We start from the raw sequence: 23,557 nt of genomic DNA on the forward strand, positions 1-23,557 counted from the left end.
AATATCGTATTAGAAACACTAGCCTCGGCAATAAGAGTCGAGAAAGATATAAAAGGAATTAGAGTAGGCAATGAGGAAACCAAACTATCACTCTTTGCAGATGATATGATGGTATACCTAGAGAACCCCAGAGATTCTACCAAAAAGCTATTGGAAATAATTCATAATTTTAGCAAAGTAGCTGGCTACAAAATAAATCCCCATAAATCCTCAGCATTTTTATACATCACCAACAAAACCCAACAGCAAGAGATACAAAGAGAAATTCCATTCAGAATAACTGTTGATACCATAAAATATTTGGGAATCTATCTACCAAAGGAAAGTCAGGAATTATATGAGCAAAATTATAAAAAAGTCTCCACACAAATAAAGTCAGACTTAAATAATTGGAAAAATATTAAGTGCTCTTGGATTGGCCGAGCGAACATAATAAAGATGACAATACTCCCTAAACTAATCTATTTATTTAGTGCTATACCAATCAGACTTCCAAGAAAATATTTTATTGATCTAGAAAAAATAACAACAAAATTCATATGGAACAATAAAAAGTCGAGAATCTCAAGGGAACTAATGAAAAAAAAATCAAATGAAGGTGGCCTAGCTGTACCTGATCTAAAATTATATTATAAAGCAGCAGTCACCAAAACCATTTGGTATTGGCTAAGAAATAGATTAGTGGATCAGTGGAAAAGGCTAGGCTCACAAGACAGAATAGTCAATTATAGCAATCTAGTGTTTGACAAACCCAAAGCCCCTAACTTCTGGGAAAAGAATTCAATATTTGATAAAAACTGCTGGGATAATTGGAAATTAGTATGGCAGAAATTAGGCATGGACCCACACTTAACACCATATACCAAGATAAGATCAAAATGGGTCTATGACCTAGGCATAAAGAACGAGACTATAAATAAATTAGAGGAACATAGAATAGTTTATCTCTCAGACTTGTGGAGGAGAAAGAAATTTGTGACCAAAGATGAACTAGAGACCATTACTGATCACAGAATAGAAAATTTCGATTACATCAAATTAAAAAGCCTTTGTACAAATAAAACTAATGCAAACAAGATTAGAAGGGAAGCAACAAACTGGGAAAACATTTTCACAGTTAAAGGTTCTGATAAAGGCCTCATTTCCAAAATATATAGAGAACTGACTCAAATTTATAAGAAATCAAGCCATTCTCCAATTGATAAATGGTCAAAGGATATGAACAGACAATTTTCAGAGGATGAGATTGAAACTATTACCACTCATATGAAAGAGTGTTCCAAATCATTATTGATCAGAGAAATGCAAATTAAGACAACTCTGAGATACCACTACACACCTGTCAGATTGGCTAAGATGACAGGAAAAAATAATGATGAATGTTGGAGGGGATGCGGGAAAACTGGGACACTAATGCATTGTTGGTGGAGTTGTGAACGAATCCAACCATTCTGGAGAGCAATCTGGAATTATGCCCAAAAAATTATCAAAATGTGCATATCCTTTGATCCAGCAGTGTTTCTATTGGGCTTATATCCCAAAGAAATACTAAAGAAGGGAAAGGGACCTGTATGTGCCAAAATGTTTGTAGCAGCCCTGTTTGTAGTGGCTAGAAACTGGAAAATGAATGGATGCCCATCAATTGGAGAATGGCTGGGTAAATTGTGGTATATGAATGTTATGGAATATTATTGTTCTGTAAGAAATGACCAGCAGGATGAATACAGAGAGGCTTGGAGAGACCTTCATGAACTGATGCTAAGTGAAATGAGCAGAACCAGGAGATCATTATACACTTCGACAACGATATTGTATGAGGACATATTTTGATGGAAGTGGATTTCTTTGACAAAGAGACCTGAGTTTCAATTGATAAAAGACGGACAAAAGCAGCTACACCCAAAGAAAGAACACTGGGAAACGAATGTGATCTATCTGCATTTTTGTTTTTCTTCCCGGATTATTTATACCTTCTGAATCCAATTCTCCCTACGCAACAAGAGAACTGTTCGGTTCTGCAAACATATATTGTATCTAGGATATACTGCAACATATCCAACATATAAAGGACTGCTTGCCATCTAGGGGAGGGGGTGGAGGGAGGGAGGGGAAAAAAAAAAATCGGAACAGAAATGAGTGTCAATATAATGTAATTATTAAATAAAAAAACTTATAAAAAAAAAAAAATAAAAATACCCAAAGGCATTATTAAAAAAAAAAAAATAAAAAAAAAATAAATATGTCACAGTATATCCTAGATACAATATATGTGTGCAGAACCAAACAGTTCTCTTATTGCACAGGAAGAATTGGATTCAGAAAAATAACCCAGGAAGAAAAACCAAAATGCCAATAGTTTACATTCATTTCCTAGTATTCCTTCTCTGGGTATAGCTGATTCTGTCCTTCATTGATCAATTGAAACTGAGTTAAATCTTCTCTTTGTCAAAGAAATCCACTTCCATCAGAATACATCCTCATACAGTATTGTTGTTGAAGTATATAATGATCTCCTGGTTCTGCTCATTTCACTTAGCATCAGTTCATGTAAGTCTCTCCAAGCCTCTCTGTATTCATCCTGCTGGTCATTTCTTACAGAACAATAATATTCCATAACATCCATATACCACAATTTACCCATCCATTCTCCAATTGACGGGCATCCATTCATTTTTCAATTTCTACAAACGGGGCTGCCACAAACATTTTGGCACATACAGGTCCCTTTCCCTTCTTTAGTATCTCTTTAGGGTATAAGCCCAGTGGTAGCACTGCTGGATCAAAGGGTATGCACAGTTTGATAACTTTTGGGGCATAATTCCAGATTGGGGAGCTTTGAATTGAGGAGGATGGAAATAAAATAGGAATCAGTGGGGCTGAGGAATGAGGTTTGAACCATGGTAAATGGGAATTCAGAATCATTGGGATGAGTTGAGTATGATACTGAAATATGTCAGTCATTGAGAAATGAATTTTATCATTTGTCACAAAGGTTTAAATATAGATAGGGTTGTCCCAGGCCATGTGACTAGAAAGTAGAGAATGGTTGGGAATGAAGGCAGCTGCTGTGGAAATATGGGTGACTAAAGAAAGCATCTAGATAAGTGTGGAATGGTAGAGGTAAGGTAAACTTCATGGAACCATAGGTGATGAGAGAGTGCCTTTAATGTGATGGAATGGCATAGTCAAGATCGGCCCTATTGATTTTGTATTGGCTTTTCCCCATGCTTAGAATTCTTTTCCTCCTCTTAACCTTTAACTTTTAGAATCTTTGGTTGTCTTTAAAACTCAAATATCATGCAGGAGTCTCTTCACAGTCCTCGCAAATGCTTTAAGCCTACCTTCCATCTGTTATGGATTTATCTTATACATATTGATTTATGTATTGTGTACCATCACCTTTCATTACATATGTAAGCTCAGGGATGGGAAAGGATTATTGCATTTTCTTTATATGCCCAGTGGTTAGCACAGTATCTGGCACAAGATAAGTACTTAATAAGTGTTTGTTGACAGTCTGGCATGTAGTAAATGCTTAATAAATGTTTATTCATTGATTGATTCATTATTGGGGAAATTCATATTTGTTAAATTAAACATGTTTAAAAAGTATTTGTGGAATAAATCCTGTAAATAATTAATATGGAAATTAAAAAGCAATAGAAAATGTGATTCTCAACCCTTAAGATCCCTGCTCCAGGCACTGTGCTAGCAGTTTACAGATATTATTTCAATCAACCTTTACAATAAGGTGAAGGAAGTAGTTGGTGTTATTACCATTTTGTAGTTGAGAAAATGGAGGCAGATAGATAGAGGTTAAGAGACTTGCCTTGGTTCACATAGCTAGCAAGGACCTGAGATCAGATTTGAACTCTGGGGATAATAATGTGAGTACTACTTACTCCACAGGATTTTTATAAGAAAAGTGTTTTGTGAATAAAAGATATGGAAAACAAGTCCATCATGAAGCAGAAAGGGATGGGATCCAGATCACATGTGGAAGTTAACAATAGTAATACAACATAAAAGAGGGAAATTCTATACTTTTTTTTTCTGTTGCTACAAAAAAAAAAAAAATAGAGACAAACAAATTGATTGAAAGTTTAAGTGTTTTTCTGTGTTCTGAACACTGTGCTAAGTACTGATGATCCAAATATTGGCAAACAACATGGCCTTTGTTCTCAAAGAACAAGGAGAAACCAACATGTAAAGGGGAGCTAGGTAGTATTGTGGTATAGAAATGACCAGAACATGACCTTGTTCCCAGAAAAATAAGATGAAAGATCCCTTACAGAGTTGTAAGTTCCAGGGACAAAGTTTAAGGTTGCAGTTATGGAGAGATGAGTGTGATAGTCTTGACTGATACCACCTCACTCAGCCTTTTTACCCTTCTGACTAGAGAACTTAGAAAGTAAAGTACCAAATTCCTCCCAATACCATTCTTTATATAGAGGACAGATTCTGGATCTTTTGATTCACTCCACTCTAAATCTGCTGCTTTTACTGTTTACAAGCTTCATGGAACAAAATGCCACTACTAGATATCCTCTAGTTCCCCCACCCAACTTGCTTGTCTTTTTTTGCATTTTGCCTTTTTCCATTAGATTATAGGTTCCTTGAAGGCAAGAACTGTCTTTCTTTTTATTAATTGTATGATCAGCACTTTAGCACTTTGCCTGGCACATAGTAGGCACTTAATGTTTATTGGATTGGATTAGACATTTCACTTAAGCAAAGCTCTGCCTTAATAAATTGTGGAGTAGGAAGAGAATAGGCTGGAAAAATTAGCAAACAAAAAAAAGATTCCTCCTTAAAGAATATTTTGGTGTCAGAGTCACTCAAAACACAAAACCTGAAGAAAATTATTCCCAACCGTTTATAAGTGAAGTCTAAAAGAAAAACTCAGTTCAGGTACATGTTTAACAGAATTCTTGGAAAAAATAAAACCAGAATATTTTTTAGATAAAAAAATAACATTTAAAATTAAATAAGAATTCTAGAAGAAAAATGGGGAAAGGAACGAAACCTATGGGAGAAAGATTTGAAAAGAGAATTAACTATTTGGAGTAAGAGGTACAAAGCCTCACTAAAGAAAATAACTCATTGAAAATTAGAGTTGGCCAAATGGAAATTAATGACTTCATTAGATAGCAATAAGTTTTAAAATGAAGTAAAAAGGGTAATGAAAATAGAAGAAAATATAAGGTATCTCATAGCAAAAAGAACTGACCTGGAAAACAGATTAAGGGAAAAATCTCAGAATCTTTGAACTATGTGAAAATCAGGCTCAGAAGGAGAGCATAGACATATTATTTCAAGAAATCATAAAAGGAACTCTCCCAAAACTTTTAGAAACAGAAAACAGAGTTGAAATTTTAAAAATCTATCCATCATCTACTGAAAGAAACCATAAAATGAAAACTTCCAGAAAATTATAGCTAAAATTCAAGAATTCCAAATAAAAAAAAACAAACAAAAAATAGTTTTCAATATTCACCTTTGCAAAATCTTGTGTTCTAAAGTTTTCTCCCTTCCCTCTCTTCCACCTCCTTCCTCAAGACAGCAAGCAATCCAATATAGGTTAAACATGTACAGTTCTTCTAAATATATTTCCATATGCATTAAGAAAAATCAGATCAAAAGGGAAAAACCATGAGAAGGAAAAAAAAGGAACAAATAAACAACAACTTAAAAAAGGTGAAATACTATGCTTTGATGCACATTCACTCTCCATAGTTCTCTTTGGATGCAGATGGCACTTAACCATTCCTAGTATATTGGAATTGCCTTGAATCACCTCATTGTTGAAAAGAGCCAAGTCCACCACACAGCTGATCATCGTATAATCTTGCTGTTGCTGTGTACAGTGTTCATATAAGTCTTTCCACGCTTTTCTGAAATCATCCTGCTGATCTATTGTATAGAACATATACCATAACTTGATCCATTCCCCAGTTAATGGGTATCCACTTAATTTCCAGTTTCTTGCCACAATAAAAAGGGCTCTGACAAACATTTTTTGTGCACATAGGTTCTTTTCCCTCTTGTGTGATGTCTTTGGGATACAGACTCAGTAGTGATACTGCTGGATCAAAGGGTTTGCACAGTTCATTCCAAGCATTTCTGATGAAGAGATCAGAGCTATCTAGGTCACATGAGATACAGGTTGTAGGATTAGACATTTCCTTTGATTCCCATGATTTCCCCTATCTTTCCAAAACAGAAATTATGTGCCAAAGATAAAGCAATTTCAGTTGTCTCCATGGTCTAGTACAGGAACTTTTTTTCTGCCAAGGGACATTTGGATATTTCATGGGTCATACAAAATTTTCAACTTGTAGAACTCAAGCAATGGGAAGTTGTTGTATTAGCTTTCAGCTCATCTTTGGCTGCAGTAGTCTTAGCAAATGATTTCTCTGACCTTATATGGCTCAGAGGCTGAATGTTATCCACTCCTGGGTAACTAGGGACACCCAGAATCGAAAAGAAGATAAAACAAACCACAAAACCATTTAACTCACCCTTACTGATTTTGGGCAGATGCTTGATAGATAATAACAAAATTAAAATGTGGTTCAGGGACCACAAATAAGATACAGACCCCAATGATTCTGGGCAAGTCATTTAACCCCAGTTGGCTCAGCAAAAAAAATTAAAAAGAAAGAAAATGATAGTGATAAAACATACCACAAGATGTAGCTAATGCAGTCATTGGGCAAAATTATAATTTTACAATCATATGTTGACAAAATAGAAAAAAGAGGATTAATGAATTGAATATGCTAAAAATTAGAAAATAAAAAATCCCAAAAGAAGCACAAAAGAAGAAATATTAAAAAACTAGAAGAGAAAAAAGAAATTGGAAACAAAAAGAAACAAATTACAAATAAAACTAAAAGCTGGTTCTTTGAAAAGGCTAGTAAAATTGATGAACCATTAGCAAATCTGATTAAAAAGAAGAGAGCAGAACATCAAATCGATAAAAAAGCAAATGAGCAAGACAAAATGTTTTTTAAAAAGAAGAAATAGAATAAGAATGTAATTTCCCAATTATATTCTAATAAAACTAAAAATACAAAAAAAAAAAAAAAGTAAGCCAAAAATGGAAAATAAATCAAATGATCAAAAGGCCAGAGAGATCTCAAATAATTCAACCTTACAAAAGGAAATAGATCTAGTTGTACAAGAACTACCAAAGGGAAAAACTCTTCTACTGGATTCACATGAGAATTCTTTGAAACTTTTAATGAATGGTCAGTACCCTTACAAGAAAAATTATTTTCAAAAATTGAGAAGGAAATCATTATACTTGAATTCATTAAAGAGACAAGCATAGTTCTCATACCTAAACCAGGATAAAACACAGGAAAAACTATAAGACTAATATTATTAGTAAACCTTAACTCAAAAATTTTAACCAAAACCCTAAACAGATTTAACTATTTATCTGAGAAATCATTTGTGATGATCAGGTCGAATTTATACCAGTAATGTAGGAAAAAACCTCTGACAAAGCACAATACTTGCTTAAGTTAAAACCCAAAAAAGTATAGGCATAGAGGGACCTTCAAAATTATATCATAAAAATCATCTGTCTATAACCAAACAAAAGAATCATAGTCAACTGGGATGCTTTAGGACTTATTCCTACAAATATGGGAATGAAACAAGGATACCCATTCTCCAGATTTTTTAAAATAATTCTAGAAATGCTAACAATAGCAATAAGTCAAGAAAGAAATTCAAGCAATAAAGATAACCAAAGGGGAAATAGATTTTTCTCTTTTTTTGTTTGTGGGTTTTAGAGTTGTTGTTTTGGTTTTTTTGTTTTGGGGTGCAATATGTTTTACTTGGAAAATCTTAGAGAGGTAAAAATAACTTCTTCAAAGGTACAGGCTACAAAATAAATCTTCAAAAACCAATAGTAAGGGTTTACACATACACATATGCATATACACATATACAGTAATAGAAAGAGAAATTCCATTCTAATAAATAGAAATGCATAAAAGATTTGCATATATTCACTTACAGAGTGCTCCTTAAAGAAACAAAAAATTTAAATAGCTGAAGCAGTATTCTGGCTAGGCCATGCCAATATGAAAAAAAAGATCATATTTATTAAAATTGATTTATGCCTTTAATATTATACCAGTTTCATTACCAAGAGGGTACTTTACAGAATTTGACAAAATAATAACAAAATTAATCTGGAAAAATAAAAGAAATAGGATATCATCAGAAATGGAAAAAAAGAACAGCAACATAGAAGGAATAGCTCTTCCAGACCTCAACTTATATTATAAAGCAAAAGTCATCAATACCAACTGGTATTGGTGAAAGAATAGAGAGATGAATTAATGAAACAGACTAGACAAGGAAAATATAGAAACAATAGAATTCAGTAACTCATTTGATAAAGGTGGAAAAATCAATTACATAGAGGAAAATTAAATATATATAATTTACTATAATTATAATATAGAATTTATATATACTAAATATATTAAATATTATGATATATGATATAAACTATTTGTTTATCTTTGATACAAAACCCTCATCAGAGAAATCTGGTACAATTTTCCCTCACTGAATTACTTTCTTTCTCTTATGTGCATTAATATTGTCTGCAGGAGTTTTTCAGTTTCAAGTTATTCAAAATGGCAGTTTTATCTTTTGTAATTGTCTTGCCTCTTTCTGTTGCTTAAGCGTACATCTCTTACTCATATCTATGAGAGGTATGTAATGTATTTCCCTTCTGATTTTTTGATAGCATGGATCTTTTATATTTTGCTTATCCATTTAGAATGCATTGTGGAGTGTTAGATATTGATCTAAGCCTAATTTCTAATTGAATTCATTAAAGTTTTCCCAGAAATGTTTATGAAATAGGTAGGTAGTATAAGGGATAAGGTGTTATGTGGTCGTTTCAGGAAGACCCAAGTTCAAATATATCCTTAGACACTTTCTAGCTGTATGACCCAAGGCAAGTCACTTAATTCTGTTTGCTTCAGGTTTCTCAACTATAAAATGAGCTGGAGAAGGAAATGAAAAACCACTCTAGTATCTTTGCCAAGAAGATCCCTAATGGGATCATGGAAATGCTTATTTTATTCCATATATTAAAAACAAAGTAAAATAAGTGTGAAAAAAGAAGTTGTTCATGACTGAAAAGCGACTAAATATATGTTTATATAACTGATTTTTCCATTTTTATTAAATAATGGCTTTTGAGTTCTATTTCTGAATTCTCCAAATCAGTTCCATTGATTTGCCTATTCTTAAATCAATACCAGATGGCTTTAATGATTGTTGCTTTATAATATAGTTTAAAGTCTAGAAGAGCTATTCCCTCTTTTTTCCTGTTTCTTTTCATTTCTGTTGATATCTTAGATCTTTTGTTTTTCTAGATAAATTTTGTTATTATTTTGTCAAGTTCTCTAAAGTATCCCTTTGGTAATATAATTGATATACTATTAGATGTACTGATTAAATTTACTTGTATGGTCATTTTTATTATATTGGCATGGCCTAGCCATGAGCACTGACTATTGGTCAGGTTATTTAAATTTACACATGTTTGTGTATATCTATGTGAAATGTTGAAAGAATATGAACAAAGGCATTGTAAAAAATTCAAAATCACGTGAAAGAATACTTAAAATCACTAATAAAGGAAATGCAGTTCAAAACAATTCTGTGGTTTCACCTGAAACCCTGGCAATTTCCAAAAATAGAATTAAAAAACACTAAAAAAAAGTGGGAAGGTAGGCACATTAATACATCGTTGGGGGAACTGTGAAATGATACAACTACTCTGGACAGCAAGTTTGTATTATGGAAACAAAGTACCTAAAATATCCTGTACTCTTTGAACCAAAGACTCTATTACTGGGCTTAAGGAAACTATTAATAAGAAAAATCCCTATATACTCCAAAATATTTATAGGATCACTTTTTGTGAAAATTAAAACTTCAAAACACAATAGGTGCCCATCATTTGGGGAAAGGCTAAACAGTTTGTGATACATAAATTTAATGGAGGGGCTGTCATAAGGGGCAGTGGATAGAGCGCCAGCCCTAGAGTCAGGAGGATCTGAATTCAAATCCAGCCTCAGACACTTAACACTTATTAGCTTTGTGACCCTGGGAAAGTCACAACCCAATTGCGTCACAAGACAAAAAATAAAAACACATAAATGTAGCAGAATATTACTATGCTATAAAAAATTATGTCTAATGTTAAATGCCAGTAATGTGGAAGAATTGGGTGAAGTATACATGGTAAATATTCAATATGAATAGCACAGTTACCCACCAAAAATAAATAAAAATTAAAAAGATTCAACAAACTCAATGAAGAGATATGAGAAGCTACTCCCATCCTATCCTTTTGTGGAGGTAGAAGTGCAGAGATGTAATCCATTATAACTATTTTAGAACTTTTCCAATATATTAATCATTTTTACTAACTTATCTGTCTAAAAATACTATCATAAAGAATAGCTTCATGGTAGAAATTGGAGAAAGGATACATGAGATAACTATGGTCATGTAATGTAAAATATCAATAAAAGCATATTTTTAAAAATAATAGAGCTCAGTAAAAATACAAATTTAAATATAAACACACAAGTCAAGAGGAACAAAGATAAATATGAGTGAGCAAAAATAAAGGACTAAACAAGAATAAACTAATCACATTATAACATGGGGAGATGATATATGTGTCCCTTCTGAATTTTATCATCATTATTATCACTTAGGGTTTTAAAGTAGGCAATAGATTTAGGAATGTTGTTTTGTCATATTTGATGATCTTAAATTGAATAGAAATAAAAGAAATACACAAAATATGGAAAAGGGAGAGGAAACTCACGATTGGGGTACATAGATAGAAATTTATAAAAACAAGAAGGGAAGATATAAGGAAATGGTTAACACTGAGATCTCACTTTTCTCATTTGGTCAAAGGAGAGAGGAATATATATACTTAAGTTGGATACAGAAGTATATTTCAATCATTTGAAAAATTGGGGGAAATTTAAAGGGAAATGGTGAAAATGAAGGAAGATTAAAGGAGGGATTTGCATTCAGCAAAACAAAATTTAAAGAAGGATAGATTTCAATGAGGAACTTAAAAGATAAGAATCTATAATTGGTTTTTGGGTGTGGAAAAGAGAAGAAAGAAATGGGAATATAAGCAGATTAAACCATCACTAGAACATTGTTGCTCAATTCACAGCTCTCACCAAAATCCTCTTTTTAAGAGAATAGGAAAACAGAGAAAAAAATAGAATAGAATCAAAAATTTAAGACTAAAAGTTTTTCATGCCTCAATTATTAAAAGGCTATAAGGATTAAGAAATTCAGAGAAATAAGTCAAAGACTATCAATAGCTATCTGAAGAATGGTCTAAATCACTATCAGTTGAAGAAATGATAATTCAACCAAGTCTCTAGTGTTATTTCTCACCCATCAGGACTAGCTAAATTGACAAAAAAGAAACATATTGGAGTCTCCATTGAAAAACATTTTAGATCTAATAAACTACTCCTGGAACTATGAACTGGTTCAGTCATTCTGGAGAACAATTTGGAATTAGGCCCCCAAAAAGCTGTTATTCCACACACCCTTTGTCATAGCAATATTGCTACATCATCTATTACTCAAAGATATCAAAAAGGAATAGGACTTGTGTAGACAAAGTTTCTAGGGATTTTTTGTGATAGTAAAGAATTAGAAATTGTCCATTAGAGATCCTAATCAAGATATGGTATGAATATGTGATGAAATGCTATTGTGTTACAAGAATTAAAGAAAGGGGATGGTTTAAGAAAAATCTGAAAAGACATGTATGAACTGATGCAGAATAAAGTGAGCAGAACTAGGAGAGCAATTTACATAATAGTAATAATATTGAAAATTTAATCAACTTTGAAAGTCTAAGGACTTTCATCAACACAATGACCCAGCCATGATTTCAGAGGACTCGTGATGATATATGCTATCCACTTCCAGCTAGAGAGTTAATGGAGTGCAAATTGAAGCCAATGTAGGAAACTTTTCCATAAGTACATTTTTTTTTAATACGTTTTGTTTTTCTTACTTTCTCAAAGGATAGGGAGAAAGAGGGTAAGAATTAAGAACTAAAAATTAAATTAAACTTTAAAAAATTACAAGAAATTCCACTTAAATAAAAAAAAAGATGCATATAATTAAAATAACATACCAGAGAAAAATCTGTTATGATTTCAGAAGGACAAAAGGCAGAGGAAATAATCATGATCTCAAGATTACAGCAAAAACAGCTGTAATTAAAAGAGATAATTAGAGAAACTATATTTTACTCAAAGGTACCATAGAAAATGAATTGTCAATATGAAGTATATGTATACTAAGTAGTATAACATCTAACTACTTAATGGCAAAGTTGAATGAGTTACAGAAAAAAATATATAGCAAAACTATGTTAGGGGATGACAGTTTGCCCCTATAAGAAGTTTTATTTCACCTTGAATTATTGATTGTATATCAGTCAAATCAAAGGGCTTAATTTTACTGATCTTTTTCTTGGCATGCATAATTAACAGTCAAAAAACATGTATTAAATGCCTATTATGTGCCAGGTACTGTGCTAAGTGCCAGGGATACAAGTAAATTGAAGTTTCTAAATACTAGTGTTGCTAGCCTCTATCCCTTTACATCAATTTCCCTTTTGGAACTCTGCTGAGAAAGTACTTTGTCAAACATCTCATTTCAAAGCATTTTTTAAAGCCCATCTTTTTCTAAATCAAATTCAAATATTGTGAACCTCATTCTTTTGTGCCATCTCCATTCATCTTCCAGAAATGTGTAGGGAAAAGTGAATTCTACTGTCTACTCAGAGAGGAGGGAGCTTATTTCAAAGAATATTTGTTTTCCTTGTTTCTGAGATTTATGTTATATGGGTTTTCAAAGTTTTGTGCTCTTTTTTTCTTTTTTAGAGATTGCTCACCTCAGATCCTCGTTGGTCCTCCTGTACAAGCTGAAAAAAACATTGAATTTTTGAATACTCTTAAAGACCGTAATCCTGGGGATTTATGGTCTAGAATGCACATCTCATCAATGGAATATGCTGCAGGTGACATCACACGGAAAGATAGGAAAAAAGACAAGGCAAGAGTAAGTGAATTGCTACAAGGTCTTACATTCTCTGGTGATTCTGATGTTGATGAAGAAGATGAAGTGAAGTCACATCCTGCTAGAAAGAAACAGAAAGTAACTACTATTACAGAGAAGAAATGGATCAAAAGAGATATTCAGCCCAATTTTCCAAGCTGGTCAGCATTGGATTCTGAAATTTTGAATCTCAAAAATGAAAAACTAAATCCAGTTGATTTCTTTGAATTATTTTTTGATGATGAAACATTCAAGTTAATTGTTGATGAAACAAATCATTATGCTTCTCAAAAAAATGTCACATTGGAAGTTACAGTTCAGGAAATGAAATGTGTTTTTGGTGTTCTTCTTTTGAGTGGATATATTTGTCATCCTAAGAGAGGAATGTATTGGGAAAGTTCGGATAAGGAGCAGAGTCTTGTTAGCAATGCAATTAGAAGAGAAAGGTTTGAATTAATATTTTCATGCCTCCATTTTGCAGATAACAGTTGTCTAAATCAGTCAGACAAGTTTACAAAATTGAGACCTCTTATAGATCAGATGAATAAAAATTTCCTCTTACATGCTCCCTTAGAGGAATATTACTGTTTTGATAAATCTATGTGTGAATGTTTTGATAGTGACCAATTCTTAAATGGTAAACCTATTAGAATTGGTTATAAAATATGGTGTGGGGCAACTTCCCAGGGTTATTTAGTTTGGTTTGAACCCTATCAAGGTGAACCAGTTTTGAAAGAAGATAAAGATTATGATCTTGGGTTAGGTGGGAAATTAGTAATGAACTTTGCTGATGTTCTCTTGGAGCGAGGACAGCATCCTTATCATATATGTTTTGACAACTTTTTCACAAGTATCAAACTAATGTCAGCTCTGAAGAAGAAAGGGGTAAAGGCAACAGGAGCAATCCGTGATAATAGGACTGAAAAATGTCCTTTCATGAATGCAGAAAATATGAAAAAAATGAAAAGGGGATCGTTTGATTTCAGAGTAGAAGAAAAGGAAGAGATAATTTTATGTCGTTGGAATGATGAAAATTCTATCAATCTATGTTCCAATGCTGTAGGCATAGAACCAATGAGCCAAGTAAGTTATTCTATTGATGAAAAAAGAAAAGTTCAAGTAAATCAGCCATCAATAGTTAAGCTGTATGAAGTATGTAGGTATGGTGTTGCCAAGATGGATCAAAATATTTCCAAGTACAGGATAAGAATCAGAAGCAAAAAATGGTATTCAATTTTGGTAAGCTATATTATTGACGTGGCCATTAACAATGCTTGGCATCTGTATAGAATCTGTAGCCCTGATACTCCATCAAGTCTTTTGGATTTCCGAAGACGCATTGCACGTTTTTATTTGGAGAACAATGCTAATCTAGCAGACTAAGCAAGATAAAGTCATCAATCACATATAGGAATAAAAATTAATTATACCATGACTTCCCACTGAGAACATTAGCATTTCAATAGTTTATTGGAGTCACAAACTCACTAATTTTAGTACTCCCTCCATCATTACACCAACATCTTTTTAACATCTGTGATTCATATTCTCATATTAATCCCCCCATAGAGCACTTAACCCAATGTAGTAGAGCTGCCTTCTAATTCATTTAACCCTCCAAAGAAACCAGTGTGTCACTCAAACTATCCATTATCTCTCAGTATGTATTGGGACCAAACAATTTTCTAATCATATTGTACATCTTGAATAATATCCTTTATATCACTTCTTGCAAACAAATTATCATTGGTAGGATGCTGTACCCTACTAATGTCTGCTGTGTATCTCTTCATTGTCCTTTGGATTATCTGAAATTTTGCTTTTTTTGGATGTTGTGGGTTTTTGTGATTTAATAGCTAGTCATCATCCACAAGAGAATATTGATGTTAAAAAAGATGGATTTTTCTATTAGAGTAGAATAACTTGAGATCATTGAAAGCACTGCCTATCTTAAAATATATATAATGATATACTAAGTCAATGAGTTATCCAGCCAAACTACATGCCATGGTCTGAATAATGAGCATTTCTCACAATTTTTGTTATTCCTATGTTCTTAGATTTAAGAATTCACATAGGATTTTTTCTTTCTTTTTAAAAATAATTCTGTACTTGACTAAGGAGGCCTCATACAATCAACACACTGTTATGCACAGAGTAATCTAGAACTCTACATTTCTAGAAAATCCTCTGAACGAGGATTTATAGCAATGGCAAACACCTTTGTTAAATATACATCTATTTTAGGCCTCAATTGATGTTGATCATCATAGGATAATTGAACAAAATTATCTTTGTGCATTTATTAGAGAATCTTATATAATTTTAACATGCATGGAGGAGAGATCTTTGAAGTCTATATTTTGCTCAGTAACAGGCATTAATATCTTTTGAAAAGTTAGTTTTGAAGTCTGTATATTGTTCAGTAAGATGCACTTTTGTAATCAACAAATAATAATTATGATGGAATCATATATTTCTTTTTTTTGTTTACCTTTCAGTCAATTGTGTGATTCCAGGTATATTGTCTGGTGGAAAAAAAAATTCTGTAAGACTGCCTGTTGCTTTATCATATTTTCATTGAGGATATGCTACATATAGCGTGTGTGTGTGTGTGTGTGTGTGTGTGTGTTCGTGTTCACACATGTGTGTATAAAACAAACATAAGAAAGTAGATATGTAGTTAGAAATTGTTGGTATGGTCTTGATCATCTTTTTAAATATAGTAGTAATCCATTATTATTCCCAGTCATATGCTATAATTCCCTTATCTAAAAAATTCAATCTTTTAGGCAAAATATAATGACTTAGAATCAAGAATAAACTGTCAAAACTGTGTATGATCCTATAGTAAATAAAAAGGCTAGAATTGAACAAAATCTTTGAAATTCAAATGTAAGAGTTGAGTAATAGAGAATGGTAAACATACTTGATCAAAAAAACATCATGTGATGATGAATTATTTACATTTTAGTGTAGGAGAAAGGGATTGTCCTCTTCGAATGCTGATGACCTCAATAATCTCAGAGAAAGTTAAATAAATCAAGTAGAAGGCCTGTGGGATTAAGTTTTCCTTATATTAGAAGAAAGAAATAGGACAAATAAGGAGGAATCATTAGGAGGTAGGAGAGGATATTTACTGTCTCTCGCAATAAAAGCGCATGAAATAAAAATATATGAAAATGGAGAAAGGGATGGGTGAAATGGGCACTCCGTGAACCTTGATTTCATCTGAAGTAGAAAAAATAAGTTTGAACACACATATTTATTTTCACATGTACCATGGACTTTGAATAGAAATATATTACTGTCAACAGGGAAATGGGAGGAAGAGTTAAGAAAGAGGGAAATATAGGGAGGAGAAACTGAGCAAAATAGAATCTAAGCATCCAAGGATCTTGAAGAGGAAATTGTAAAAATCTATAATTGAGGGTGTGAAAAAGGAAAGAGAAGAGAGGAAACGATGGAAACATTCCTTCATAATTATAGATCACCAGCAAACTTCTTTAGCCATCTTTTTTAAAAGATATTTTCTTGGAGAAAAAAAGAAAGAAAAGTATAAGAACAAAAGATGCAGAAAAATGTACAATTAACAGTAATAAAATTTAACATGAATGGAGTGAACTCATCCAAAAAGCTCCAGAAGATAGAATAGATTAGCTGCTTAAAAGAAACATTCTTGAAACAAAAATTTACAGTTAAAACCAATAATTACAGCAAAAACCATTATGATTCAGGTGAACTTAAAAAAAAAAGTAACAATAATGATTTCAGACAAGGCAACAATGAATACATACATGCAGAGAAACATGCATATACTTAAAGGTTTAATTTTAAGGTAATTAGGGGATCAAATTGGGATCATAGAGTGAGAGGAAGCATTTTATTCTAGCTTGCCATTATCCTTTTCCACAAAGACCAACAAAGTCTGGAAAGGCATGAAGAGTTACAGTGGAACAGTTTTCCAGCCCAGAAAGCTTAGGGAGGCAGACAAAATTCTGTAAACACTAGGAATAGTTTCTGGTCAGGAGTGCAAATTAGAGATGTGGCTGAGGGAAGCATTTCAGCACTAAGGTATGTAAAGTGGCTAATGAGAAAGGAACAAATTCTGGAAGCAAACAACAGTTGGGTGGCTCAAATACTTTTTTTTTTTTAATAACTTTTTATTGACAGAACCATGCCAGGGTAATTTTTTACATTATACCTTGCACTCACTTCTGTTCCGATTTTTCCCCTCCCTCCTTCCACCCTCTCCCCCAGATGGCAAGCAGTCCTATACATGTTAAATATGCCACAGTATATCCTAGATACAGAAAGTAGAAATAACCCGGGAAGGAAAACAAAAATGCAAATGGTTTAGATTCATTTCTCAGTATTCTTTCTTTGGATGTAGCTGGTTCTGTCCATCATTTATCAATTGAAACTGAGTTAGATCTCTTTGTCGAAGAAATGGGTGGCTCAAATTCAAAGTCAGTAAACAGACCTCTCACAAGATCATTGAAAGCTTGCTCTGACCCTTAGACTGGCCTGAAAGCAAGTGAAGGTCATAAAAGGTAATAAATTCAGGCCAGACACCACTTCCAGAAGTAGACATAGTCTAGTGTCAACATAAAGTCCAAAGTCAACAAGTGAAACAATACTAGAAAACTTAAAAGCAATTTTTAATTTAAATGCAGTTTGGACAATTTTGGTAATGGGAAAAGATTAGAAGCCTTTCTAGTAAAATTTGTGATAAAGCAAGCATATCCATTATTGCTACTTTTACTTAACATAGTCCAAGAAATACTACTTTTAACAATAAGACAAAGAGAAATGGAGGCAATAAACTTAAAGAGGAAACAAAATTTATTTTGGTTTATTTTTGTAGATATTAAGATCCAAAAAAATCAACTAAAAACTTACTAGAAACAATTTCAGCAAAATTGCAGGACATAAATACACACAAATTATTAGCATTTTTGCATATAACCAACAAAATAAAGTAGAAAAATGTAGAAAGAAATCTCATTGTAAATACCATAGAATGTATAAAATATTTGGAATTTCTTCTATCAAAGCCCACAAGAAACATTAACATAACTATAAAATACTCTTTACAAAAACAGTGATTCTATTATTTACCTGGAGAAATATTAATTACTCAGTTCTAGTTCATACTTACATAATAAAAATAGTATATTAATTTACTTATTGATTATGATACTATTTAACTATTAAGCATTAATTTGTACTCCTAAAAAAGAAAAAAATTGAATTGAAGAAAAAAAATTGATTTTCTTGAGAAAATCAAATTGATTGTTTTCTGTAATTGATTTCATTTTGTACAAATTTTATGTAACTATCTAAGTCATGTTTTGATTTATCTTTGAGTTAAGTTAAGAAGATCAGTTTTCCTATTAATCACTGTTCATTCTTGTGTCAGCAAAATGTTATGCCTTGAAAAATGCAGGTAGATATTTGGTATTGGATAAGAAGTAGAGTAGTGAATCAATGGTATAAGTGAGATTCAAAAAACACAGTTGTCAATGACTTTCGTAATCTAATGTTTGATAAACCCAAAGCTTCCAACTTCTTGCATAAGAACTCACTATTTAATGAAAATTGCTGGGAAAATTGGAAAATAGCATGGCAGAAACTTGGCATTGACAAAAATCTAATACCCTATACCAGGTGGTTCAAAATAGACATACAAAGTGATATTATAAGAAAATAAGGAGAACAAGGGATGGTCTACCTTTCAGATCTGTGGAGAAAAGAGGAATTTATGACCAAAGAAGAATTAGAGAACATGAAATGCAAAATGGATACTTTTAATTACATTAAAATGTTTTTGTTCAAACAAGACCAATGTAGGCAAGATTAGAAGGGAAACAGCTGGGTAAATTTTTTTTTACACCCACTGTGTCTGATAAAGACCTCATTTTCAAACTATATAGAGAATTGACTCAAATTTATAAGAATATAAGCCATTCTCCAAATGATAAGTCAAAGGATATGAAGACAATTTCAGATCAAGAAATTAAAGCCATTTCTAGTCATGTGAAAAAATGCTCTAAATCACTATTGATTAGAGAAAGGCAAATTAAAACAACCCAGGGGTACCACTTTATACCTCTCAAATTGGCTAAGATGACGGAAAAGATAATGATAAATGTTGGAGGGGATGTGGGAAAACTGGGACACTAATGCATTTTTGGTGGATTTGTAAACTGATCCAATCATTCTAGAGAACAATTTGGAATTATGTCCAAAGGGCTATTAAACTATGCATACCTTTTGATCCAGCAGTGTCTCTATAGGGCCTACATCCCAAAGATATAAAAGAGAAAAAAGAATCCACATGTGCAAAAATATTTGTAGCAGTTCATTTTGTAGTAACAAGGAACTGGAAATTGAGTGGATGCCCATGAGTTGGGGAATGGCTGATTAAATTATGCTACATAAATGTAATGGAATATTACTGTTTTATTAAAAAAAAATAGTAATGAGCAGGCTGATTTGAGAAAAGCTGATTTGAGAAAATCTTACATAAGCTGATGCTAACTGAAGTGAGTAGAATCAAGAGAAGGAATATTATATACAGCAACAAGTTTATGTGATGATCAACTATGATGGACATGGCTTTTATCAACAATGAGGTGATTCAAGGCAATTCCAATAGACTTGTGATGCAATCTGTATCCAGAAAAAGAACTGGAGATTAACTGTGGATCAAAGCATAATATTTTTGCTTTTTTTCTTGTTATTGTTTGCTTGCTTGCTTTTTTCCTTTCTCATTTTTTTTTGTTTGATTTTTCTTGTGCAAGCATGACAAATACAGAAATATGTTTTGAAGAATTGCACATGTTTAACATATTGGATTGCTTGCTATCTAAGAGAGATAGGAGCTAAGGAAGAAGGGAGAAAAATTTGGAACACAGGGTTTCACAAAAGTGAATGTTGAAAACTATCTTTGCATAGGTTTGGAAAAATAAAAAAGCTATATACATTTATTTTTAAAAAAGAAAAATGCAGATAGATGTCAGGGAGTCTGGTCTGTTATCTCCACAATTCTGTCCTTCAATAAAGTCTGATTTGTTATCACTGTGACACTAACTAAGCATGTTAAGTGGCAATATGAAGTGAGGGGTTGTTGCTAGCCCTACATTTAAAATTTCCAACCAATTATATTGTCCTCTATATTTATGATACTTTATGATTTTGTAACCAATTATATTGTTTACCTTCTCTGTAATGCTGCCTTCTAGTTTTTGAGTGCCCTTTTTTTCCACAAAAATTATCTGTCAGCCCTCATTCAGAGTCTTAGCCAGCTGAGGAAGCCGATACTGTATTTACTAGCAAATTGGCCCTTTGTTAATAAATCGATCATGCTTAGAACTTTGTGCCTCAGTTTATTTTGACTTCAATCCCAACAAAGGGAAACACTGGAAAAAAAAAGAGTAAGGTAACCTAAACATACCAAAACTGTAGCACAAAGCACTAATCATCAAAATTACTTCCTACTTGTTAAAAAAAAAATCAATTGAAGATATTGGGTAAAAGCAAATAAATGAAATATAGTGTTTTGATAAACCCAAAGACCTAAAGTTTTGGTAAGGACTCACTATTAAACAAAAATGAAACTCCAGGAAAGCAGTCTGGCAGAAGTTGGATATAGATGAGCATGTTACAACACATACCAAGATAAGCTTAAAATAGGTCACAACCTAAACAAATTAGGAAAGCAAGAAAAGTCCCATCTACAACAAGTATAGACAAGAAGACTTAATTCATGACCAAACAAGTGACAGTAGAAAAGATCATAAAACATAAAATAAAGTTTTGATTTTAAAATTGTTTTTGCCCATACAATACCTATAAAGATAATAATAGAAACATATCAGTGGGGAAATTTTTATGAAATAAATTTCTCTGATAAAGATCTAATAACTGAGAAATGTAAGATGATGCCTCAAATTATTAGGAGAAAATTCAGTCTCCAAAAAAATAGTTTTCTTTTTGTGTGAAATTTAGATTATTGATTCTTAATGTTGACTAATAGCAAAGAGTTTTAGTAATCATTGTAACAAATTTTTAGGGCTTAAATTTAGATTTATTTTGTGCCAGCTTTGATAGAAAAGTTTGGAAGAGATTTCACACACAATTGAAATTGGCCTTGTCTCTTGAGGGAAATAAAGAAAATGGATGAAGGATGATTCAAGCTTGTCAGGAAATGTGTTTCTTATTGAGTCCCTGGGTGAAAGGAAGGTATCTGTGGGGACTTTCCAAGAGTTTGTTAAACTTTGTTTTTTCCTTGTTACTATGGATTGTGGAGACTATTCCCTTCCTTTTGCAAGTCAGCATAATTATGGACTAATTACAGTCTGAATTTAGTTGGTACTAGTAAATCTTGTGCAAATGAACTTAAGTAACCAAATTGTAAAAGGCTGTTCCAACTATAAACTATGTCTCTGGTTACTGGCCTCTATTTTTGGTAATTGCTAGTCTTGGACTTCCATGACTCAATTTCTCAACAACAGATCACAACAATTCTTAACATTCTTTTTAAACATTTTGAATTGAAAAATTTTTCCCTCTCAGCTCCTCCCCTACTCTTCAAAAAGACAAGCATTATGTCAATTATACATATAAAAAACATTTCCATATTAACCATGTAGACAAAGTGGGGAGGGGAAGAAGAAAAATGAAAGATTTTTAAAAAGTATATTTCAATTTGCACTGTGTGTTCACCAGTCTTCTCTGGTGGTGGATAGCACTTTAGGATTGTCTTAGATTATTGTATTGTTCAGAATCACTACAGTCGATTATTGCTACAATATTGTGTTACTGTGTACGATATTCTAATGGTTCTACTTGTTTTACTTTGTATCTGTTAATATAAGCCTTGCCAAGTTTTTCTGAAAACATCCTGCTCATCATCTTTTGGTACAATCATATTCCACCACAATTATATACCATAACTTTTTCAGTCATTCCCCAATTGATGAATGTCATCTCAATTTCTAACACTTTACCACCACAAAAAGAGTTGTTATAAATATTTTTATACTTATAGACCCTTTTCATTTTTCTTTGATCCCTTTGGTACACAAGCTTAGTTGCAGTATTGCTGTGTGAAAGGCACAAAAATTTGTAATCAACTGAATAACTTGGTTTTATTGTCCTTTGGGAATAGTTCCCAATTATTCTCCAGAATGATTGGAGCAGCTCATAATTACATCAACAGTGAATGAATGAAGTGTTTTTTCTACATAGCCTCCAGCATCTGTCATTTTCCATTTCTGTCAAAACTGATAGGTGTAGAATAGTATATCAAAGTTGTTTTAATTTACATTTCTCTAATCAATGGTGAAAATAAGAGTGGTATAGAAAATAAAATGTGATCAATAGAGCATTTTATAACTATTGATAATTTAGATTTCTTCTGGAAATTGCTCCCCACCTTCCAGTTTTTTGCTTTCTAATTTTGTCTGCATTGATTTTTTTAATAGAAAAAACATTTTTAATTCCATGCAATCAAAATTAGCTAATTTTCCCTGTAACACCCTCTATCTTTATTCATAAATATGATAGGTAAAATTTTTGACATTCCCCTAATTTGCTTATATCACCCTCTATATCTAAATTGTGTACCCATTTTTACGTTTTCTTGGTTTACAGTGTGAGATATTGGTCTACATCTATAGAGGGTCAGAGACAGTGGCGAAACTCTGGTGAGTATAAAGACCCTTCAGTCCAGAGGGAATCTGTTAACAATGTCTGTTTCAGCTCCCCATTTCCCCTAAGGGCTCTCAGCTTTCCTGAGAAGTTAGGGGGCAGTGATAACCTGTGTTGTGATTGAAGCAGAGTGATATCAAGTGGAAGAATGATACCAGGTGACAAAATACAGACAATAGCAAGTTGTTTATGTGGTCCCACGTGCACAGTATATACTGAGTGCATGCCTAGTGTTTTTGTTACTTAAGAGTATGAGGGTATAAAAAAAGGGGAAAAGTCCTTTTAATAAACAGACTCCATTTTTCCACCATCCTCAGGAATCCTGCCTCATCACTTCTCCACTAGGAAGGTTTATCTTAATCACCCCAGTGTGGAGGCTCTAGAAATCAATGGTACATTTTGTCACTCCAACTTGGGGTGACACAATATATATGTAATTTCTTCCAAACAGCTTTCCAGCTTTTCCAGCTATTTTTATTAGCAAGTACTTGTCCCAAAAGCTTGAATCAGAGAAGGAAGTCTACTGACACAGAAGACAGGGTAGGAGTACACGGCACATAGAACACTCCAGCATTTACAAGGGCATACATAGGAAAAGATGTCAACTGTTAGCTTTGTCACTATCTAATTCTAATTCATCCATCCAGTGAAGACTGCAAAAGGAGATGTGGCCTTC

At 32.7% G+C, this 23,557-nt stretch overlaps 1 protein-coding gene across 4 annotated transcripts in view; it reads left to right on the top strand.

Annotated features, from left to right (window-relative positions):
* PGBD1 (piggyBac transposable element derived 1) overlaps positions 1-23,183 on the top strand; it is a 35,302-nt gene extending 12,119 nt beyond the window's left edge. For 3 of the 4 annotated variants that reach the window (XM_051995590.1, XM_051995592.1, XM_051995589.1), the window contains exon 3: positions 12,990-20,541. In XM_051995590.1, coding sequence (XP_051851550.1) covers positions 12,990-14,547 — 1,558 coding nt within the window. In that variant the 3' untranslated portion in view covers positions 14,548-20,541. Of the gene's footprint in view, positions 1-12,989; positions 20,542-22,824 lie in introns of those variants that run through there. The other variant, XM_051995593.1, reaches the window with a different exon arrangement.
* The last annotated feature ends 374 nt before the right edge of the window (positions 23,184-23,557 follow it).

The sequence above is a fragment of the Antechinus flavipes genome, chromosome 4 (assembly GCF_016432865.1).
Source record: "Antechinus flavipes isolate AdamAnt ecotype Samford, QLD, Australia chromosome 4, AdamAnt_v2, whole genome shotgun sequence".
Taxonomy (NCBI): domain Eukaryota; kingdom Metazoa; phylum Chordata; class Mammalia; order Dasyuromorphia; family Dasyuridae; genus Antechinus; species Antechinus flavipes.